Source organism: Momordica charantia, assembly GCF_013281855.1.
Source record: "Momordica charantia cultivar OHB3-1 chromosome 4 unlocalized genomic scaffold, Mcharantia_2.0 BLBB01000004.1, whole genome shotgun sequence".
In the NCBI taxonomy this organism is placed as follows: Eukaryota; Viridiplantae; Streptophyta; class Magnoliopsida; order Cucurbitales; family Cucurbitaceae; genus Momordica; species Momordica charantia.
Window position 1 is genome coordinate 19,282,007 of NW_028275162.1, and position 21,291 is coordinate 19,303,297.

General features: G+C 40.2%; 1 protein-coding gene across 1 annotated transcript; it reads right to left on the reverse strand.

Annotated features, from left to right (window-relative positions):
* Positions 1–9,728: 9,728 nt before the first annotated feature.
* Positions 9,729–10,625, reverse strand: LOC111022280 (uncharacterized). The gene has a single exon (XM_088122971.1). The coding sequence runs from the start codon at positions 10,623–10,625 to the stop codon at positions 9,729–9,731; it is 897 nt and encodes a 298-aa protein (XP_087979097.1).
* Positions 10,626–21,291: the final 10,666 nt, after the last annotated feature.

The following is a 21,291-nucleotide window of genomic DNA, read 5'->3' on the forward strand; positions in this document are numbered from 1 at the left end:
AGTGGGTTTTAACCTATTTCAAAAAAGAAAAAAAAAGTGGGTTTAATACCTCTTCTAATTAAATTTTTTTCTAACTTATTAAAATATCATGTTACTTAAGTTTATTATATGTTAGTTTTAACATTCATTAGCAGTGAGTATAATTGAACAAAATTAAAATATAAAAGACTAAATTGAATTTTAAAAAAAACTTTTAAACTAATAGGGACTAATTTAATAGGTATACACATTTGATATGAATAACAAAATATATTATTTATCTTTTAAGTTTGGAAGATTATTCATTTTTTTAAATAAAATGGTTTTAAAAAAAGGAAATTGTTCGAGTACAAGATAATTTTTTTTAAAAAAATTAGTTTATTATTTTCACGTTTTTTTATTAGTTCTAACTAATTAACTGTAATTGTAACTTGTTCCATGAATAAATGTAAAAAAAAAAAAAAGCTACTAAAAAAAATGTAAAACAAAAGACTAAAGATATTTTTTTAACCAGTTTTTGAAATTTAAAACGAAAAAAGTACTAATTAAAAAGTTAGTCTGCAAAATATAGTTATTAAAACTGTTATTAAAAACAAAACAAACCAAAACTTCAATGAAAATATATATAATTTGGTGATGCAATTTAATAAAAAGTCAGAGTTTTTGTTTTTGTTTTTGTTTTTTTTTTTTTTGGAGAAAGCAAGTTTAGACAGTTTATTCCCTATTGTTGATGATTTAAAATTTTAAAATTTGTCAAATGCTATTTTCTGGGACGATTTTTTTTAATAATGCTTTATTTCAAATTTATTCCAAATATATATCAACCAAAACTATTTCCAATAATAATACTTAGAAAAAGAGACGACTTATGTCACATCACAATTTTCGAGTTACATGGTGCTTTGTTGGCGCTATGTATTTTTTTTTCTTTTTTTAATTATGACATGTCGTCTCTTAAATAGACGACATATGCCTAAATTGTATAAAACTTCCACTATGGTATAGTGGTGATAAACTTGCCTTTTAATCTAAAGATCCTAGGTTTAAGTCTTTGTTATATCACATTCTATCGAATAAAAACAACTACTAATTATAAAAAAAAAATTACTACTAAAAAAAATATTATTGAAACAAGTGCTAATTTCGTTAAAAAAATGAAAAAAAAAAATTCAACATAACATTTTATTGAATAAAAAAGAAAAGAAAAAGTGATACAATGGAGACTTCAACCAGGACATTTAGTTTATAAAGTAGGCATACAACCACTGTACCAGAATGATAAATGCGTACAATTTGTCAATTGTCGTCTCTCGAAGAGACAACATACCAGAACTAAAAAAAACAAAAACAAAAACACATGACGCCATGCAATTCAAGAGACGACCTATAATTTTTTAAACATTATTCTTGGAAATAGTATGTGGATTGATATATATTTGGAATAAATTTGAAATAAAACATTATTAAAGAAAAATCCCTCTTTTCTGGTACATAGCGATGTTTCTAGCTCAATAAAAAATTGAAGCTTCTTGAAAATAATAATAGTATATAATTGTGAGTTTTATTAATGGCAAAAATGTTGATTTTTTTTTAATAATATATGAATTACAATGTTACAATTATATCAGTTCTAATTAAGACTAGTCTAATTAATAACATCAGTTGGTATAGAGAGTCCATCAAACAATTAATTCAAATCTTCAAATATCCTTAATCTTAATACTTTCTTCTTCTAACATTAATTTTAAAAATCTTTCATTAAATGTTTCTTTTTCTCCAAAAACCAAGTGTGTTCATATAAGTTGAGAGTTGAGAAATCTTAATCAGGTTGTCAAAATACAAATTTACTTTAATTAGGGCTCATTAATGATTTTGTTCTCCTGTTTTATGTATTTTAAAAATCATGTTTGTAATGAAAAATTCTTTATATTAATCTATTTTATAAACGTTTTTAAAACCTTAATTGAAATTTGAAAACAAAAACAAAGTAGCTCTCCTCAATAATGTTTTAGTTTTCCATTACTATTTAAATTATTGTTTTGTTTTTAAAAATATTTTCAAATCTTAGCTAAATTTTTTTAAAAAATATACATATTTTAAAATTCCACTTCATTTTTCCTAGCTTTTAAAATTTGTCTATTAGAAATAGTTATAAAATGAGATTATACAATAAAGAAGTAAGTAAAAAAGTTAAAAGTTTTTGAAAAAAGAAAATACAAAACAAAAAGATTACCCAAATGGAGAGTTTTAGTTTTTAAAAATTGATATTTTATTTTTAATTGGCTTTAAACTAGGGGTGTTTACGGTTGAGTTGGATCGAGTTAGGGATATTATTGAGACCAAACCGAATTTTTGGGTTGACCATCTTTGAGAACTAACGGGCCAAAATGAATGACCAACCCAACCCAACCCAAAATTTTCTGGTTGGGTTGTCGGGTTGGCATAATTTTTTTCGTTCTTTACTGATTACTCAGCGATGGGCTTCACGACTGGGATGGGTCGACGACAGACGGATCTGTGACTCACTTACCGGCGACGGCTCACGGTGGACAACGGAAAAAAGACGGATATGCTAACAACGGACGATGCTAATGGCAGATGGCACACAGTGACATTCACGGGCTGCAGCGGTGGCGAGTTCAAGGGCCGTTGCAGCAACGAGATTCACGGTTGGGGCAGCGACGAGGTTCAAGGCTGTGGCGGCGATGATATTCATGGGCTGCTACAGCAGTGAAGGGTCAGGAAGGAGAAAACGAAAGATGGAGATTTGGAAGTAGTTTGAAAATGGAGAAAAAAGAAAATGGTGTGAGATTCAAGTGGAAGACAAGAGAAGATGAAAAGTTAAAACTTCAAAAACCCTAAATATCAAATGGATGACTAGGATTAAAACATAATAAAAGGTTGAGACCGAACCACATATTTTATTACATCTTATTATATATAGATACATATATACATATATATACAACTCGAATTTTTACATGGTGAACTCGAGATCCGACCCAATTCGATCGGGTTGGAATTTTTTCAACACAACCGAACACGAGCCTTTATTTAACTAAATTCAACCCTTACGATTTGGGTTGGGTTTGTCAGATTGGTGGATTTTTTGAATATGCCTAATTAAAGCTTATCTTTTTAGAAATTAAAAACAGTTTTCTTTCTTCTATTTTTAAAAATTTTACTCAAAATAAGAAAGAACTTCATTTAATAGTATTAAAACCCTTTTTCCTTTAGTTCAATCAGAAAAATATTACAATGACAAATATAATGGAAAGAAAGTGTTTATGCAAGAGTTTGCACAACGGTTCTTCACGAATCAAGCTCGAACCCGGTCTCCGGTTCCGACCTGAACACTAGGGTGGACCTGCACAAGAGGGTAAGCACTCCGACGCTCAAGTCAGTATAGATCGGACTCCGTATTTAGTTCGAGGTGAGATTCGATACCTGAGCGTGAAATGAAGCCCTCTATTTATAGGTGATGGATCCGACAGTACACACGACTGGCGGTTATATGTCTTTTCTCATGTCGAGCCTGTCGGGTTCCAAGCAGGTCGGATCCCAACCAGGTCGAACCTTGACGCCCATACTTAGCCTTTTTATAATGGGCGAACCCGGTCTCCTCAGCAGGGCTGAGGTGGACCTAGGCAATCCCTCTTATTCAGTTTCTTCAAACACCAATAAGAGTCCTCTACGTGTCCTAGGTATATTTTACCCCCAAACATTGGCCCCCTCTCTGTCAGGTTCGATCTCGACCTGGCAGAGAAGTTCACCCGAGTCCATTCTGGACACGTGGCGACTTTTCATTTGTAGAGGGAATATGACCGTTGCGGAAGACGTTTCGATCTGCCAGGTTGTCAGAGCACTCAAGCATTCCGCCGTTGCATATCTCGAGAAGATCCTAGCCGCTCGTTGATTACACGTGTACGGCGTAGAGACTTTTCCGATTAGTTATAAATAGTCCCGAGATTTCAGGTCAAACCTCACGTTTCCTGAATTTTTGGAGTTCGATCTGAAACCAGCTCGAACCTTCCGTAGGTCAGTCATTCTTGTTTACTTCTTTTTCGAATATGGTGGTTTTTTTGTCTTCCCCTTCCAGTAGTGATAGCCTAGGTAGTGCGAGTCGTACCATAAGTAGTTCGCCCCCAAAATCAAGTGATTCTAGGGAGGGCTTAGCTCGTAGGTTAGAGTCCGAGCTGGAAGAAATAGAGAACTTTAGGTTCTCAGATGATGGAGATGATAGTGATACCTCCACCTCGGGCCAGGGTCTGGAGTACCCTTCAAAGATGCCCGAGCACTATCTCGGACCCCTTCGTAGGGGGTTTAAAATTCCGAACGATATCCTTCTTAGGATTCCTGAGGAAGGGGAAAGAGCTGACAATCCCCCAGAGGGATGAGTCACTCTTTATTTAAAGATGTTTGAGTACGGCCTCAGACTTCCTCTTCATCCTTTTGCTTAGGAGTTCCTGAACCGAACTGGACTGGCTCCTGCTCAAGTGGCCCCTAATGGGTGGGGTGTCATTTTTGCTTTAGCTATCCTTTTTTGGTTGCGAGCTCGGGACAAGGATGAGGCCGAGCTACTAAGCGTTGATCAACTTCTTGGGTGTTTTGAGGCCAAAAGGATAGCTAAAAAACCAGGTCGGTATTATATGTGCGCGAGGAAAGGCGCGAGTGGCATAGTCAAGGGGCCGACCTCCATCAAAGGATGGGTAGGTAAGTGGTTCTTTGCCTTAGGGGAATGGCTGGCAAAGGATGAGTCAGGTCGTCCCTTCTTTGACGGTCCTGTTAGGTTTGGGAATCTAGGTATGAGGCCGTTGTGTTTACATCTTTGAATTTTTCTATTCTTCCCTTTTCATGTCTAACTTGAATCTTTTCGTCTTGTGCAGTGTCGATCAAACCGATTCCCGAGCTTGCTCAAGCCACCTTCGATACCCTCAAATACTACAAGGATCACTTCCCCAAGGGCCGGAAGATCGGAACCTTGGTCACCGACAAGCTACTCTGGGAGTCGGGGCTACTAGACTACAACCCTCTGGTTCGACCAATTGAAGCTTCAAGGCCGAACTCCGAGCTCGGTAGGCCATGTTCGATCTCGACTTCAATCTTAACTTTCCTTTGATCTCAAACTTTATGCTTGTTTATTTTGCAGCAATGGTGTGCGGATTCACTGGAAGTGTGAAGCGCAAGTCCAAGGGCCGTGCTCACGCCCTCAAGACCGTGGTGGGTACTGAACCGGTGATGCCAACGGTGCCACGGACTGAGGCCCATGGTAACTCTGGGCCATCTTCTACAGCCCCCACCCCCGTGATCGAGCTTGACTTATCTGGGGATCGATCTGGAGAGAAGCGTCCAAGGGAGGAGTCCGAGGCGCTTGACGTATCTCCCCTGAACGAGGTGAGGGGAGAATTTCCTTTGAGGAGAAGAAGAAAGAAGAAGAAGACTTCCTCCTCCTCGGAGGCTGGGGCTCGTGGGACTCTGCCTACGAGCCATGCTCATTTGGTGGATGACCTCGAAGCTCGGATGGGGGGAACATCCGACGTGAGAATGCGGTTCAGGATGGAACCGTCAAGCTCCGGGGTGAAGGACCAGGTGTCCCGCATCTCGGCCACGTGTTTGGACCGCTGTCTGAGGAGAGCATCCAAGTTCGTAAGTGATCCTGGGTCGGTATTGCAGAGGACCATTGACAACGCTGCCGAGGTAAAACCTGCTTTTGTGCCATTTTTTACCATTTTTTACTTTCTCAATTCTTAGCTTGGTCTAACCATTGTGCTCTTTGATTTTCGCAGGCGTTTGTCGCTTCCATTCATTCAGCGGTTATGATCAAAGCGAGCTGGATGGAAGAGAGGCTTTGGCAGCGAAGGAGAGGGAGAACTCCTCTGCTGCCTTAGAGGCTGCCACCACGCTGAAGGGCGAGCTGCTAAAGGCCCAGGGCGAGGTGGATATTTTAAGGGCCGAGGTGGATGCCAAGGCCAAGCTTCTGAAGAAGGAGGGTGAGAAACACAAGGCCCACCTCCGAGCAGCCCATGCTATCACCAAAGGGCTGGAGAAGGAGACATTCCAACTCCTGAAGGAGAAGGACGACCTTGCTCAAGTCCTTGAGGAGAAGGATGCCTCAATTGGGCGCCTTACGACCGAGCTCAAAGACCTGAAGGAGCGCCTTACCAATGGAACTCTGTTGGAGGAGTCGTTCAAGCAACACCCAGACTTCATTGGGTTTGCCAAAGACTTCAGCAATGCCGGCTTCAAGTTCCTGATGAAGGGCATTGCTGCCGACATGCCTCATCTTCAGATCGATCTCAGCGATCTCAAGAAGAAGTATTCTGAGAAGTGGGCTTTTGGGCCCAACGGTACTCCTGGCCCCCAATCACTGGTGGACAAGTACGTCAGGGAGCTGGACTCTGACTACTCTGATGTGGAGGACGAGGATGTTCCTAGCCAAGAGCCTAATGAGGTCGGCATGACGCAAGAGGAGGTTCCTTCTCAGCAGGGCAGATCCCAATAGGTCAACCTTCTGGGCTCCCAGGGCGAGCTATCCTCCCACCTCGGAAGTAGCTGAGGCTCTCTTTCTCTCTCTTTTTTCTCTTTTTATTTTCCTTTGTAAGTATTTGGGCAGAGCTGCAAGGTCTATAAGCCTTGACTCTAGGGGTGTTCAAAAAACCCGACAACCCGACGAACCCGACGAACCCAACTCAACTCATAAGGGTTGGGTTGGGTTCAATTAAACCTCGGTTTGGGTTGGGTTGCAAAAAATTCCCAACCCGACCAGGTTGGGTCGGGTCTCGGGTTAGCCCTTTAAAAAATCGGGTTGACCAAAACCCAACCCGAATTAGACTTATTTAATAAAATATATATATATATATATATATATATATATTTATAATAAATATATAATATTTTTATTATCTTTAATCTCAACCCTTCCTTGAACTTTAATCTTAGCCATCCATTTTAGGGTTTTCACTCCTCTTTACTCACCTTCCTCCCTCCCCTATTTTTATTAATTTCATCATCCATAGTTTGTCTTCTCCATAGTTTTCTCTCCTCCATTGTTGTCTCCTCACTCAAGCTCCACGCTACACCCGTCGCCGCCCGTTATCCGCTACATCCGTCGTCGCCCCTGCATCCCGTGGCCGCCGCCGCCCCTGCGTCTCGTGGTCGCCGCCGCCGCCCCTGCGTCCCGTGGCCGCCGTCGCCGCCCTTGCGTCCCGTGGCCGTCGCCGCCCCTGTGTCCTATCGCAGATCGCCGCTGCCGCCCCTGTGTCCCGTCTCGGCCCGTCACCATTTGCCGTCGCAGCTGCTGGTGTCTGCAGTAGCTACCATGTAATTTTTTGATATTTTTTTTATAACGTGACAACCCGACAACCCAACCCGATCCAACCCGAAATTTTTGGGTTGGATTGGGTTGGGTTGACCATCAATTTTTAACCCGTGGGTTCCCCCATATGGCCAACCCGAAAATTCGGGTTGATCCCAAAAATACTTCTAATCCGACCCAACCCAACCCGTGAACACCCCTACTTGGCTCTGTCCTTCAATCAATGAATTCTTCGTTCCTTACATTTGATTGCGATTCTGCATCTAGCTCTGATTCTTTCTTCCCTTACTTTTTCCTTAAACTTTTAGATTTGCTTTTGTAAGCTGTAACTTATCTATGAATAATTTCCATCTCACACTTCTTAACTAGTAAGTTTGAAGGATTGAGCGTGAGATAATTTTTCACATCGCACCCTTAAGGTTTGAATCTAAGAGTTTCTTTAATTGGTCTTTAATATTTCTCCTCGAACTCAGAAGTCCAGAAAATCATACTAAGCAACATATCTGGCTCCAAGATTGAAGGGCTGTCCAAGATCTCGACCGGGACCAATCTAGCCAGATTGGTCTCATACGCTGATGCCAATTTGGCTAAGGCATCCGCGTTGGAGTTTTCAGATCTTGGAACTTGAATCACCTCGTAAGTCCCGAACTGGGCGAGGTGCGATTTGACCTTGCTCAGATATTTTTCCATTCGGGGATTCTTCGTTCGGTACTCCTCCTTAATCTGATTTACAATTAACTAGGAGTCACTAAAGACCTTAATGTGGTTGACCCCCAGTCCTTTGGCAACGCGCAGGCCTGCCAGGAGTGCTTCATATTCGGCCTCATTGTTTGAATTCCGAAAGTTGAATCGCAGAGCGTACTCAAATCGCTCGCCACCCGATGCGAGCAAGAGAATTCCTGCCTCGCACCCCCTCTCATTGGAAGATCCACCAACATAGATCGTCCACGAGAGGTCGGACTCGGTCGACTGGGACGGTGGGGTAAGCTCCGCGATGAAGTCAGCCACTGCTTGCCCTTTTAACGCGGTTCTTGGCCCGACCTGGATGTCGTACTCGCTCAATTCCAATGCCCACTTCATCAGACGCCCTGACGTTTCAGGCTTAAGGAAGATATTCTACAGGGGCAAGTTTGTAAGTACTAGAACCGTGTGTGCCTGGAAGTACGGCCTAAGTCTTCAGGCCAATGTGACTAAAGCGAGGGCCAGCTTCTCCATTTGGGGATATCTGGTCTCGGCCTCAGTCATGGCCTTACTAATGTAATAAACGGGACTGTGGCACGCGCTCTCCTGCTTGACTAGGGTCGAGCTGACGGCGTTATCAGACACTGCCGAGCAGAGATAGTTTTTTAACTGCTCAAGTGCTTGCTCACACTCTACCATCCATTCGAATGGTCCCTTCTTCCTAAGAACCTTGAAAAAAGGAAGGCACTTGTCCGTTGATCTTGACACGAACCTATTCAAGGCTGCAATCCTGCCATTGAGGCACTGATGCTGCTTTAGAGTCTTGGGTGCCTCCATCTCGAGCATGACCTTTATCTTCTCTGGGTTAGCTTCGATCCCACGGTTGTTTACCATAAAACCAAAGAATTTTCCTGAGGAGACTCTAAAGGCACACTTGGTCGGATTGAGCTTCATTTGGTACTTGCGCAGTACTCCAAAGGCTTCGGTCAGATCTGAAAGATGCGACTTTGACTGCTTGCTCTTGACAAGCATGTCGTCCACATATACTTCCATATTCCGACCAATCTGCTTGGCGAACATTTTATTCACCATCCTTTGGTAGGTCGCACCCGCATTCTTTAGGCCAAAAGGCATCACCTTGTAGCAGTACAGACCTTGGTCTGTTATGAACAGGGTATGATCTTGGTCTGGCAAGCGCATTTTAATTTGGTTGTATCCGAGTAGGCATCCATGAAGGTGAGCAGCTCGTGCCCGACTGTTGCATCCACGAGCTGGTCATCCTTGGCAAAGGGAAGCAGTCTTTTGGGCATGCCTTATTTAAATTTGTGAAGTCCACGCACATTCTCCACTTCCCATTGGATTTTTTAACTAACACGACATTAGAGAGCCACTCGAGATACAAAATTTCTTTTATATATTCAGCCTTTAAAAGTTTGTTAACTTCCTCAACAATTACATCACTCCTCTCCTTATTTACAGGTCTTCTCTTTTGCTTTATAGGTCGGAATGATGGGTCTATGTTGAGGCGATACACCATGATCTTTGGGTCGATGCCTGACATGTCCTCGTGAGACCTTGCGAAGACGTCCGAGTTAGATCTTAGGAAGTTGATCAACTCCTCCCCGTTAGTGGCCCCCAGCTTGGTTCCTATGCTTACTTGTTTTTCAGGGCTAAGTAAAGGAACAAGCTCGAGCTCTTTCGTTACTGGGGAGAGCTGCCTTTTGCCTTCCTTAGGCAGGTCGGCCTCGGACTCTCACAGCTTGTCGCGATTGGTTTGTTCTTCCAGGGCGTATACTGCCGACTCTTTAAGCGCGGATGCATAACATTCCCGCGAGGTCTTTTGCTCACCTCGGACCGTGCCCACTCCATTCAGGGTTGAGTACTTCAAGACTTGATGCAGTGTGGAGGGGACGACCCGGAATGAGTGAATGATGGGTCTCCCGAAGATGGCATTGTAGGCCGATCTGCCATCGATAACCACGAACTCGGCCATCTGAGTTACTTGTGTACTATCTTGCTCAATCGTAACCGGTAAGTCGATACACCCTTCAGGGGAGACCGATTCTCCAGAGAATCCAACTAAGAGTGTTGGACTTCTCTTCAACTGTGACCTGGTCCACCCCAATGCTAGATATGTTGGGAGGGACAGGATGTTGGCAGATGCGCCTCCATCTACCAGTACTCTTCGGACTAAGACGTGATCAATGAGAGGAGCGATCACAAGTGCATCATTATGAGGCAAATGAACTTCCTCCAGGTCGGTATCGCCAAAGGTAATGGAGCAAGTAGGCTTCTGCTCCCTAATGATGCATACCTCGCGCCTGGCCTCGCGAGCTAGTTCTTTCCTTTTGTTTCCAGACTGGCCCCCACTAGGACCCTCGAATATTGTGTTGATGACCGCAGGTCGGTCATCTAGACGTCGCGTCCTTGAACGCTTCCTCTCTTCTATCTTCTCCACCGAGTTGGTCCTCCGCTTTCCTACGAACTTTTTGAAATAGCCATCTTGAATAAGATCTTCAATTTGGCACTTCAGCTCCCAGCAATTCTTCGTATTATGGCCGTGATCGCGATGAAAACCACAATACTTATCCTTGTTACGCTTTTCTGGGTCTCCTCGAAGCTTCTCAGGTCGCTTGAGGAGCTTTTCCATCCCACTTTCCCCTATGTTCGTAAGTATTTCAGAAATGGGGATGGTGGTCGGAGTGTAACGCTCGTAAGGTCGGCTTCGATTGTGGCCGATCTCCGACCGACGATACTCGGTTCTGCTGCCAGAGGAGGACGATCCCTTGTCTTTAGACTTAGAATCGGCCTTCCTCTTCTCTTGGCTTAGTTTCTTCTGGTCGATTTGCTTTTCAGGTCGGCCAGTTTTGGTTCGGAGGAGCTCTTGCCCATCAATGACTTTCTTCGCCTTATGCAGAACTTCAGCGAAGGTTGCTGGAGCCTCCTCTCCGAGCTTCACGGTGAGGGTTTCGTCGGCCAGGCTGGTGAGGGCCAGGCTGGTGAGGAAGTAGCACATGGCCGAATCATCAGAGCAGTGCGCGACCTTCAACTACTCCTCTTGGAACCTCGTGACGTATTCTCTCAGCGTCTCTCCTTCCTTCTGCCTGATGGTGGCGAGGTCAGTCGCTGTCTTTCTATCATAATGACGAGAAGAGAATTGGCTAATGAATTCTTTCCTCAGCTGGGAGTAGGTCGAGATCGAACTGGCCGACAGTCTCCGGTACTACAGGGGCGCGCTGCCGGTGAGAGCGATCTGGAAGGCGCGGCATTTTATCGCATCTGTTGCCGCTTGAAAGTCTATGAGGCCCTCGAAGACCTCAACATAATCCTTCGGGTCTTTAGACCCACCATAAGGTTTCATAGTAGGAGTTTTGAACTTTGGAGGAATTGGGGCCTCCAGGATGTCCGAGGTGAATGGTGATTCTCCCAAGTCGCCTTCGTCAAACAAGCACTCTTTCTTCTCGCACCTGGCTTTGAGCGCCTCGACCTGCTCGTCGAACCTGTGCTTCATCAGGTCGAACTCTTCCCTGGTGATCACAGCTTCTGGTGTTAGAGGCGTATACTTTGATTGAGCCTTGAAGTCAGAATTGGAGAACTCTCGAGAGTAGGACGAAGAGTCTTCCGGCTCCCAAGATGCTCTCTTCTTCTTTTCAGTGAGGTGCTTTCTCAGATCGTTATCCTGCAAGCTATAATCCACCCCCATATTGTTGGGAACGGGCTCGCGGTAGCCAGGAAGGAAAGATGGAACCCGACCTTCCCTCTCTCCGGGTGCGCCTGGGGCACTGGAGGGAGACACTGTTCGGTTAGCCCGCGTCGCCTCGGCGTACATTTCTTCCATTGTACGCAACCGATGGCGTATATCATCCAACTCGCGCTGGAGAGTAGACAAAGCCTCAGGGTCTACCGCCTGGTTGGCCTTTCGGGAGGTCTTTCTCGAGGTCCCACCTCGGCCTCGGTTGGCCTTTGAGGGTTTCAGGTGAGCAGGGGGTAACTCTTGGTTCGCGTGGCGGGCCGATCTCCGTGGAAGATCTCCCTCTTGTCCTGCTCGAACCTGATCCTCTACCATTCTAGCGTCAAGGTCTCGCTGAGGGGCCGTTATCAGTGTTCAAACCCCTCCGTTTTGTCGTATTGGCAGAGTTTGCTGGCTGCACCATCTTTGCGTATGTTTCTTAGATCGGGATGACTTAGATCGTATTCGTCCCCACAGACAACGCCAAATGTTTATGCAAGAGTTTGCACAACGGTTCTTCACGAATTAAGCTCGAACCCGGTCTCCGGTTCCGACCTGAACACTAGGGTGGACTTGCATAAGAGGGTAAGCACTCCGACGCTCAAGTCAGTATAGATCGGACTCCGTATTTAGTTCGAGGTGAGATTCGATACCTGAGCGTGAAATGAAGCCCTCTATTTATAGGTGATGGATCCGACAGTACACAAGACCGGCGGTTATATGTCTTTTCTCATGTCGAGCCTGTCGGGTTCCAAGCAGGTCGGATCCCAACCAGATCGAACCTTGACGCCCATACTTAGCCTTTTTATAATGGGCGAACCCGGTCTCCTCGGCAGGGCCGAGGTGGACCTAGGCAATCCCTCTTATTCAATTTCTTCAAACACCAATAAGAGTCTTCCACATGTCCTAGGTATATTTTACCCCCAAACAGAAAGTAATCATCTTTTTATTCTCAATTTGATAGAGTGAAGTACATTTGCTTATATAGTAAGATAATACAAAAATTAAGGGCCCATTTGGTAATGTTCTCGTTTCTTGTGTTGGGAAATTTAGAAGCTCTAAATAATTTATCTTTACACAGTTATATATAGTAAATCACAATCACGCAACACAAATAAGAGATTAATGGAAAAAGCAGAAAACGACACAAGAATTTATACTAGTTTACCCCAATAGTTTATGAGCTACATCCAGTCTTCCGCTTAGATGCGGGTTCTACTATAATCAGAGGTTGGATACAAAGCACTCAAATATCTCCCCAGATATTCACCATCTAGAGGTCCCAACAAAAGGCCTCTAGTTTCTAAGTATTTAACACAATATACTTAGGTACAAGGATGAAAAACACTCATTAAACCCACGAGATACAGACTTATTTTCACACACTGCCCACATTCACTCAAGTCTCTTTTATTTGGATTATGTACAAATAAAACCTTAACAAAAAGGCTCTATTTATAGGAAGCCAAATATCCTAATTCTTATGGGAAAAACAATATCCTACTCCTTGTAGGAATTTATAGTAGTGTTGAAAATCCTTTTCTTCATAGGACATGAGTTTCCTGTTTTGGCTCCATCATCCCAACAATATCCCACTTGGAGATAAAACATCAATCTTGTCTTCCACTGCACCAACAGTGTCCCATCATCTTGGTAACGCCGCCAAGGCTTAGTTCTGACTGCACCAACAGTAACTGATCAACAACTGCTCGACCCCAACTAAGCTCTGTCTGTGATTGCTCCGAGACTGAGCAATCCTACGTGGTTTTGTCTCCCAAAAGCTAGCAATACAACCACGTGCTCCTACTCGATCTAAGTGGTCCATGATGCTTCCTTCCTCGATCGAACCCAACGACATCTGAAGGTAGATCTCTCGTCTAATGACTTGGCACTCCCACCCAAGTCTATTGTCACACTAGAGACTTCGCCTTTGACTTCAGTACCCACTGTAGTCATCTCCCTCGATGCACTCTTTCACCTACACGACTTTATCAGCTTGCCAAATCGTCTGAGAACTGGGCTCGAAACTTACAACCTGTTCAACACCTCATTGAGCTGTTCCCGTTTCCTTATCCTTTACTTCCTAGCTATTCTACTTAAACTGATGACAGATTCTCCTGATTTGTCCTGGTTATCAATGCTGCTGATCCTTTAAAGTCTCACCATGAATCATTTATAGCCCTATGCATTCCCTGTCTCTCAGATCCCCTGGCAACCTCAAATCTAGAAACATAAACATAAGCTTATTTGTGGCCCACTGGCACTACTTGGGATATCCTCAGAAGTTTCCAACTACCATCTGCGGACTCACTCTTGTAACCATCATCATCTAGTTTTCCAGCAGATAACTAATTCTTTTTGAAACCTAGAACATACTTGAAAGCTCGCAACACCAACTCGATCTCCTTATCGGTCTACAAACAGATATCCCCAATTTCTCTAACCTTGGAGACACTCTCATTCCCCATCGTTACCTCGTCATGTTGACCAGTGAAAGATGAGAACCACTTTCTGTCTAAAGATACATGCTGCAGTGTCCACAACCCACTGTAATGGTCGATCTACTGAGTTGCTATCAACACAAGCCAGAAACTCTTCTACTTTTTCTTCTACAATATTAGTAGAATCCCCCTTTTGTTGATCCTCCTTTAGCTTCTTGCAAAACCGCTTAATGTGTCCCTTCTTGTGGCAGTAAAAACATTCCACATCTCCACTGCTACTCCCACTCCTCTAGCTGCTATACTGCTGCTTTCCTTTACAGTCCATCTTTCCTTTGACCTTGCTCTGAGCTACCATTGTTGATTCCAAATTGTTCTCCCCACCAGAAGTGGATTCGAAATTCTTCCTACTCCATTTTCTTCGAACCTCCTCAGCAATTACAACATCATAGTTATTTGAAAATTTCAGACTCTTATCCCCAACGAATTCGACATCGTCGTCTTCATCGTCTTCCAACTATCAGGCAAAGAGGACAACAATTTTATAGCTTTCACTTCCTCTGAAAATGTGATCTCCATGGACTCCAGCTTGTTCTTTCCCTCATTTAGCCCTCATTTGTGTGAGAGTTCATTGAGGTATTGTTGCGTGTCCACAACCAATGTGAATGCAAGTGTAAGTGTACTATTCTAGCCGATTGTAGTATAAAGAAGATTGAAATAACAGGGAGTAAGGATATTACTTTAAGCGTGCACTCAAGAATACCAAAAAAATACAAATAAAATATAATCAATATTTGTAAAACTAAAACTAGGTAAAATGCTATAAAAATGCATAAAGAAATTCCAAGAAAGAGAAGTACTGTAATAACAGATGCTGAGGCAAATAAATGTTTTAGCAAAACGAACAGAACGGGAAATATATAATGAGGTGGAAACAAGGGAGATCGCTATATGCCTTCACTCGCTCATAGAAGACACTCTAACATAAAATTGCATGCTGATGCTTAAACCCAACTGGTTCCCTTCTGAGACACTCAGAAATGAATACCTATAACTTCCGCTGCTAAATACCCAAGCATAAAGAATAGATCATAAGCTTGGTTAGGTAGACCTTATCCCTAAGCATCCACAAATCTACTAGAAAATAGTAGCTAACCGCAAAGAGAGCCAAACACACTACCTATATACCTTTTCGAGTCATACAAGAGCAAACAAACTAATAAATGTGGCCAGCATTGATGAGCAAGATGAAAATATTATATTAACTCTATTTAATAGCAGAAAAAATATGCTAGAAAGCCCCAGTTCACAAGCTAGAGCAAAGGATCCCTCGAAAATGAGGTTTAGTTCATGGGGAATGGGGAAAATACAATGGGTAAAGAAAAGAAACAACCAATTTCGTGAAAGAGCTCTTTTAAACCCACTGGAACCTCCAGCTCAATGGAGAAACCAGAAGCTCCAGCTTCCTACCGCCAGCTCTTATTCGAAATGGGTGCAAAATATTATGGGTTTCAAATTCTTTTTGGCTTCAGCACTGAATTTTAAGTAATTTCCTCTTTTGTGATCTATTCCCCCTTGGGGATTGATGATGAGACAACCCACATCTTGTTGCTTTTATAACTCCCCTAACAATTAGGATAAAACCTGATAAAACGGGCATTGTTCAGACTTCAGTAAAAATCCCATGTAAAACTTATTCTTGCTATGCCGAGGAATTTTTACGGCAAGTGAGCTCTAGCATCGGGGGTTCTATCATCTAAAAGCCCTAGCAATTCCTTCTGCTTCTAGATCTCTGCTTCCAATACTTCCAGATTCTGCAAAATTAAACGAAAATAGGGGAAATAAGCAGGCACTTGCTAAATTCATCAACTTGAAGTTTTGGAACATGGTAATCATCATTTTTCACTCAATTCCTCACTTAAGCATGCGATTCAGGCAAAGACCCTCATATTTAAAGCACCAATTAACTCAATTAAGAGAGTTATTAGGTACCCTCCTCCATGTGGATGTTCAAGTATCTCGTAATCAGATACTCCTTGTTGACTGAAGATTTTTCATACCTGTCAGTCAAAGCCTTCATCAGTCCTATTGCTGTTTTCTGGCTCGCGACGAGACTCACCTCATTCATCATCAAACACAACCTGATGATTGCTACCGCTTGTTCATCCATCTCTGTCCACTCTTTATCTGACATCTCAGTGGCTGATTGTTCTTTCAGGAACTTGTCAATCTTCTTGTATGTAAGAAGATTTGTAATCTGCATCTTCTAAATCCCAAAATTATGCCCATCAAATCTCAACATCCCCTCGAAGTAGTGATGTGACTTATGACTGGATCCCATGATGCTGCAACATTCACTCTGATACCACTTATTGGGAAATTTAAATGCTCCAAATAATTTTCCCTTCCACAGTTATATCCAGTAAATCACAATTATGCAACACAAATAAGAGATTAAAGGGAAAAGCAGAAAATGATACAAGAATTTATACTGGTGCACCCTAACAGTTAATGGGCTACGTTCAATCTTCCGTTCATATGCGGGTTCCACTATAATCAGAGATTGGATACAAAACACTCAAATATCTCCCCAGATATTCATCATCTAGAGGTCCCAACAAAAACCTTCTAATTTCTAAGTATTTAACCAAATATGCTTAGGTAGAGGAATGAAAAATACTTACTAAACTCACGAGATACAAACTCATTTTCACACATTGCCCACATCCACTCAAGTCTCTTTTATTTGGATTCTCTACAAATAAAACCTTAACAAAAGGGCTCTATTTATAGGAAACCAAATATCCTAATCCTTATGGGAAAAAATAATATCATACTCCTTGTAGGAATCTATACTAGTGTTGAAAATTCTTTTCTTTATAGGACATAAGTTTCCTATTTTGGCTCCATTATTCCAACATCTTGTTCTCATTTTCAAATTTACTAAGAAACTTAAGTATTTTGCAATTAAATACGTTTCTTGTTTCTCGTTTTTGGAAACATTCTCAAAATTGTATAGAAACTTTGGAAACAATCAAAGTAAGTTTCTTATTTCTTGTTTCCGTCCGTTTCCAATTTGTTACAATACATAAATATAAATATTATTTGATCATCCTTAAATTCATGGATGTTGGGCTATACAATTTTATTTTATCTTTTATTAAAAATGAAGAAACAGAAACAAGAAACAGGAACATTAGCAAACGAGTCCTAATTAACTTTCTCAATCGAAGTACTTAGCTCTAATATTAGTTACAACAATTAACTAATCTATGAATGATTCGTCTTAACACCGCCTCAAGTCAATGGAAGTAGGATTTCAAACATTGAGCCTGTCTGTAAGTGAAGGAAACAGAGCTGAGGACAAAGGTTTTATAAGCATGTCAGAGATTTGAGCAGTAAATAGTAAATGCTGAACTCTGATATTTTTGGACAGAACTAGGTCTTGCACAAAGTAAAAATAAATTTCAACCTACTTTTTGCAAGAATAAAGGATTGGATTTGCACTGAGATATGTAATACACTTAGATTACCACACCATAGGATGGGTCTAGTAGGGAGAAAGATTCGAAGTTCACAAAATAAAGTCTGCAACCAAATTAACTGAGAAGCTGCCGGTGCAAGTGAGCGATATTCATCTTCCGTGCTTTATCTTGATATTATGGATTGTTTTTTAGAACTCCACACAATAGGATTTCCGCAAAAATAAATGTAGAAATCTGAGGTTAATTTTCTGTCATCTAGGTCAGACCCCTAATCTGCATCGGGATATCCATGTAGTTGTGGATGTGAGGGTTTATGTAATAGCAGACAATGATCATGAGTACCTTTGAGTTATTTAAGAATTATTTTCACCATTTGCCAATGTGCCGTTGTTGGGGAGTGCATGAACTGACGTGCTATGTTAACAGAAAATTTCTGGTCTTGTTAGGGTTACATATTGAACTGCACCCATAATACTTTGATACATAAAAGGGTCAGGTAGTGTATCCCCTTGATGAGCTGATAGTAGAGAACCACTGATTATGGAGTGACAATTGGATTACCATCAAGCGTTTTAGCATGTTGAAGAAGATCAATAATGTATTATTTTATTATATTTTTACAAAAAGTGATAATATATATATCCTGCGCAACCCCTTGGTCACCGAGGCGATCTCGTCCGCTCTCAAAAATACAATCTCGACTAGCCTTCCGAGTTCGACCTCAACTACCACAAAGATCATTCTTTACCCCGCAGATGAGGGAAATGAAAGAGAAGACAAAGGGAAGGTTCTGTTGAGACTCAAAGTCCAAACCTAGAGTGTAAGTCGAGAGGCTGCTCAATGACATACATACATAAATAAATACATGCATATACAAAATCGTAGCCTTTTTAGCTCTTCCCTAATAATTGAAGGTACTCATGCTTGTCCCAAGACTCGGGGTGAAAAATGAGAATATGATTAATAAGTTCAAATAGTTAGATGAATTTAATAATAATATAATATTAAATTAAGGATTAGGTGTTTTTTTTTTCCTTTGTTTCTCTCTCCTTTTTTTTTTTTATTGTTTGATGAATAGAAACTTTGATGCATACTTTCCTTAAATTTTTTAACTTATCAACATCTCCTTTTGCTTTTTGTTCATTAAGCACAAATTTTTAATTGTCTTCTATCTCTTAACTTTCATTTTCATTAATTCTATTGGTTAGCCGGAATTTTAAATATTTTAATAAATTTTACAATATTGAAGTTAGATTAAACTTTTGAAGAGCCTTCTTAAGATGGTGGTCCCTAGGAAACTTTAATTCACAACTCCACCCAATTCTTGAGGATCCTATTAAAGACATTAATAAAGATATTAAAAATGAGCATTAAATAAAAGGGAGAAAATTAATTTCTAAATCATATATTATTAAAAATTATTTATTTGTACTAATTAATACAACACTAAAATATTAATTAATATAATAAAGATAATTAAAAATCTCAAGGTGACAAATAGGATCGAGGACAAAGGAATTCATATTTTGTCCATATCTATGTCTTGAAATTTGTTTTGAGGAAATTATTTATCGTATCACCAAATTTCATATTTGATAAGAACATATCCTATCAAATATATCCTTTCAATGTCCCCTGTAAATTACAACCTGAACATGTAAATTGATTAAGATGATGATGATAATAATAATAATAACAACAATATAAGTTTGATGTCAACCCTCCAATATATTCAATTCATGTAATTAAGAAAGCATATATAGTTTTCCTTTTAGGAAATTAAGAAAAGAGAGGTAAATTCTATCAAAGAATCACGTCATGCATTCAAGGAAGTCATAAAAGATAGAGATGTGCAATTTTATATTTCAAATAAATTATTCTAATAAATGTTATTTCCTCAAAAGTTATTAAATGAATTGGGGAAAAAAAATTCGACCAATCTGGTTGATGGAAATAGGATCCACTTAGGGGCGTTTGTTTTTCGGGAATATAAATGTCCATCATCTACCGATACCTGGAATTTCAGATGTCTGAAATTTTAAATGTCCGACATATTCAGATAGCCATGTTTGTTTCGTAGGAAAATTTATTAAGGACGTCCACGAATATTTTGATAGCCACGTTCGTTTTGCACGATTTGTTCGAATGTGTTAATTTTATAGAATGTTTCAAAAATAGCCTCACGAATACTCCTATAATTTATAAATTCATTTAATATAATAGATTTATTTGAATTAATTTAATATTTTGTTTTTTATATGTTGTTTTGTAGAGCAAATTAATTCCTATTAATTCAATATATATTTCATTTTCAACTTTAATATTTTTTCAAAAAGACAATCATATAATTGGTATTATCTTGGGTAAAATTTATTTATCTTACTATCATATTATATTTTTTAAGAGGAAAAATATCACAGATATATTGGTCGTCAAAAAAATTGTTTTTTTTAAATTATATATTTATGATAATAAATATTATTAATAATATAGTTCCTTCAAAATATTAAAAATAAATCGAGATATTATATAATTTAATTGAAGTTTATTTTATATGTAAATGTAATGTACAAATGTACTTAATTGCATAAAATTTCTTATTAGACAATGAGTCCATTAATTTATTTAAATTATAAATTTAAAAACAAAATAAAATAAAATTTGGGGAAAATTAATGAAAATTGATGAAAGAAAATATATGGAAAAAAATGAAGGGCAAAAATGTAAAGAGCGGATTCAACACTGGAATCTTGGATACCCAAGGACATCAAAAACTCGTTAGATGCACCCCGTATAGGCATCCTAGGATACACGGACATTTTGAGATGTCTGGGTATCATACATTTCGTGCAAAATAAACGTGGGAATCCAGATGCCCGTCCAAAATGACCTTAAGTCTTTATTTAACCCAAAATGACATAAAGGTACAAGTGTGAGCTAGATTTCCTTTTTTATATATTATTGTATATATATCTACTGGTATTTCTTTCGACTTTATAAAAAGTAGGTTAAATTATAAGTTTAGTTCTCGAATCTTTAAATTTGTGTGTAATAAAGTTCCTTCACGATCGAAGAAGTTTGGACACAATATCAAGATTGTGACAAAGGCCCATGGGGCATTGAAATTGGAGTAAATTGTATTTAAAACCTTTTGGCTAATCAAAAGTGTTCAACTGAACCAAATAAGATGGGAAAAATAAGAAGCGCTATTACAAGAGAAAGATCGAGACACTTAACAAAATTTGAAGCATTATTGGAAGGAGAGCTTGAGGATGAAGAGATTAAGAATCTACTGTTAGGAAGAAACGTCTTGAAGACATACTAACAGATCAGGAGAAAATATTCCAAAGACAGAGATTAAAAGAAATAATAGTTAAAATGGGGTGATAAAAATACGAAATGGTTCTATGCCCAAACAATCTAAGCAGGAGAAAAAACACAATAACTACAATTTGTGATGCAAATGGGGATTGGGAAAAATGTTTCCTCCATTATTTATTATTATTATTTTTTTAGTATAACATATGGGTGGAGATCGAACTCACAACCTCTTGATTAAAGATGTATGTCAATTATTGTTGAGTTATGCTCACTTTGACAAGGGAGGAGACCTTGGGAAGAAGGTAGCGCATAGCTTCAAGCAAAACACGATTCATGAGCAAA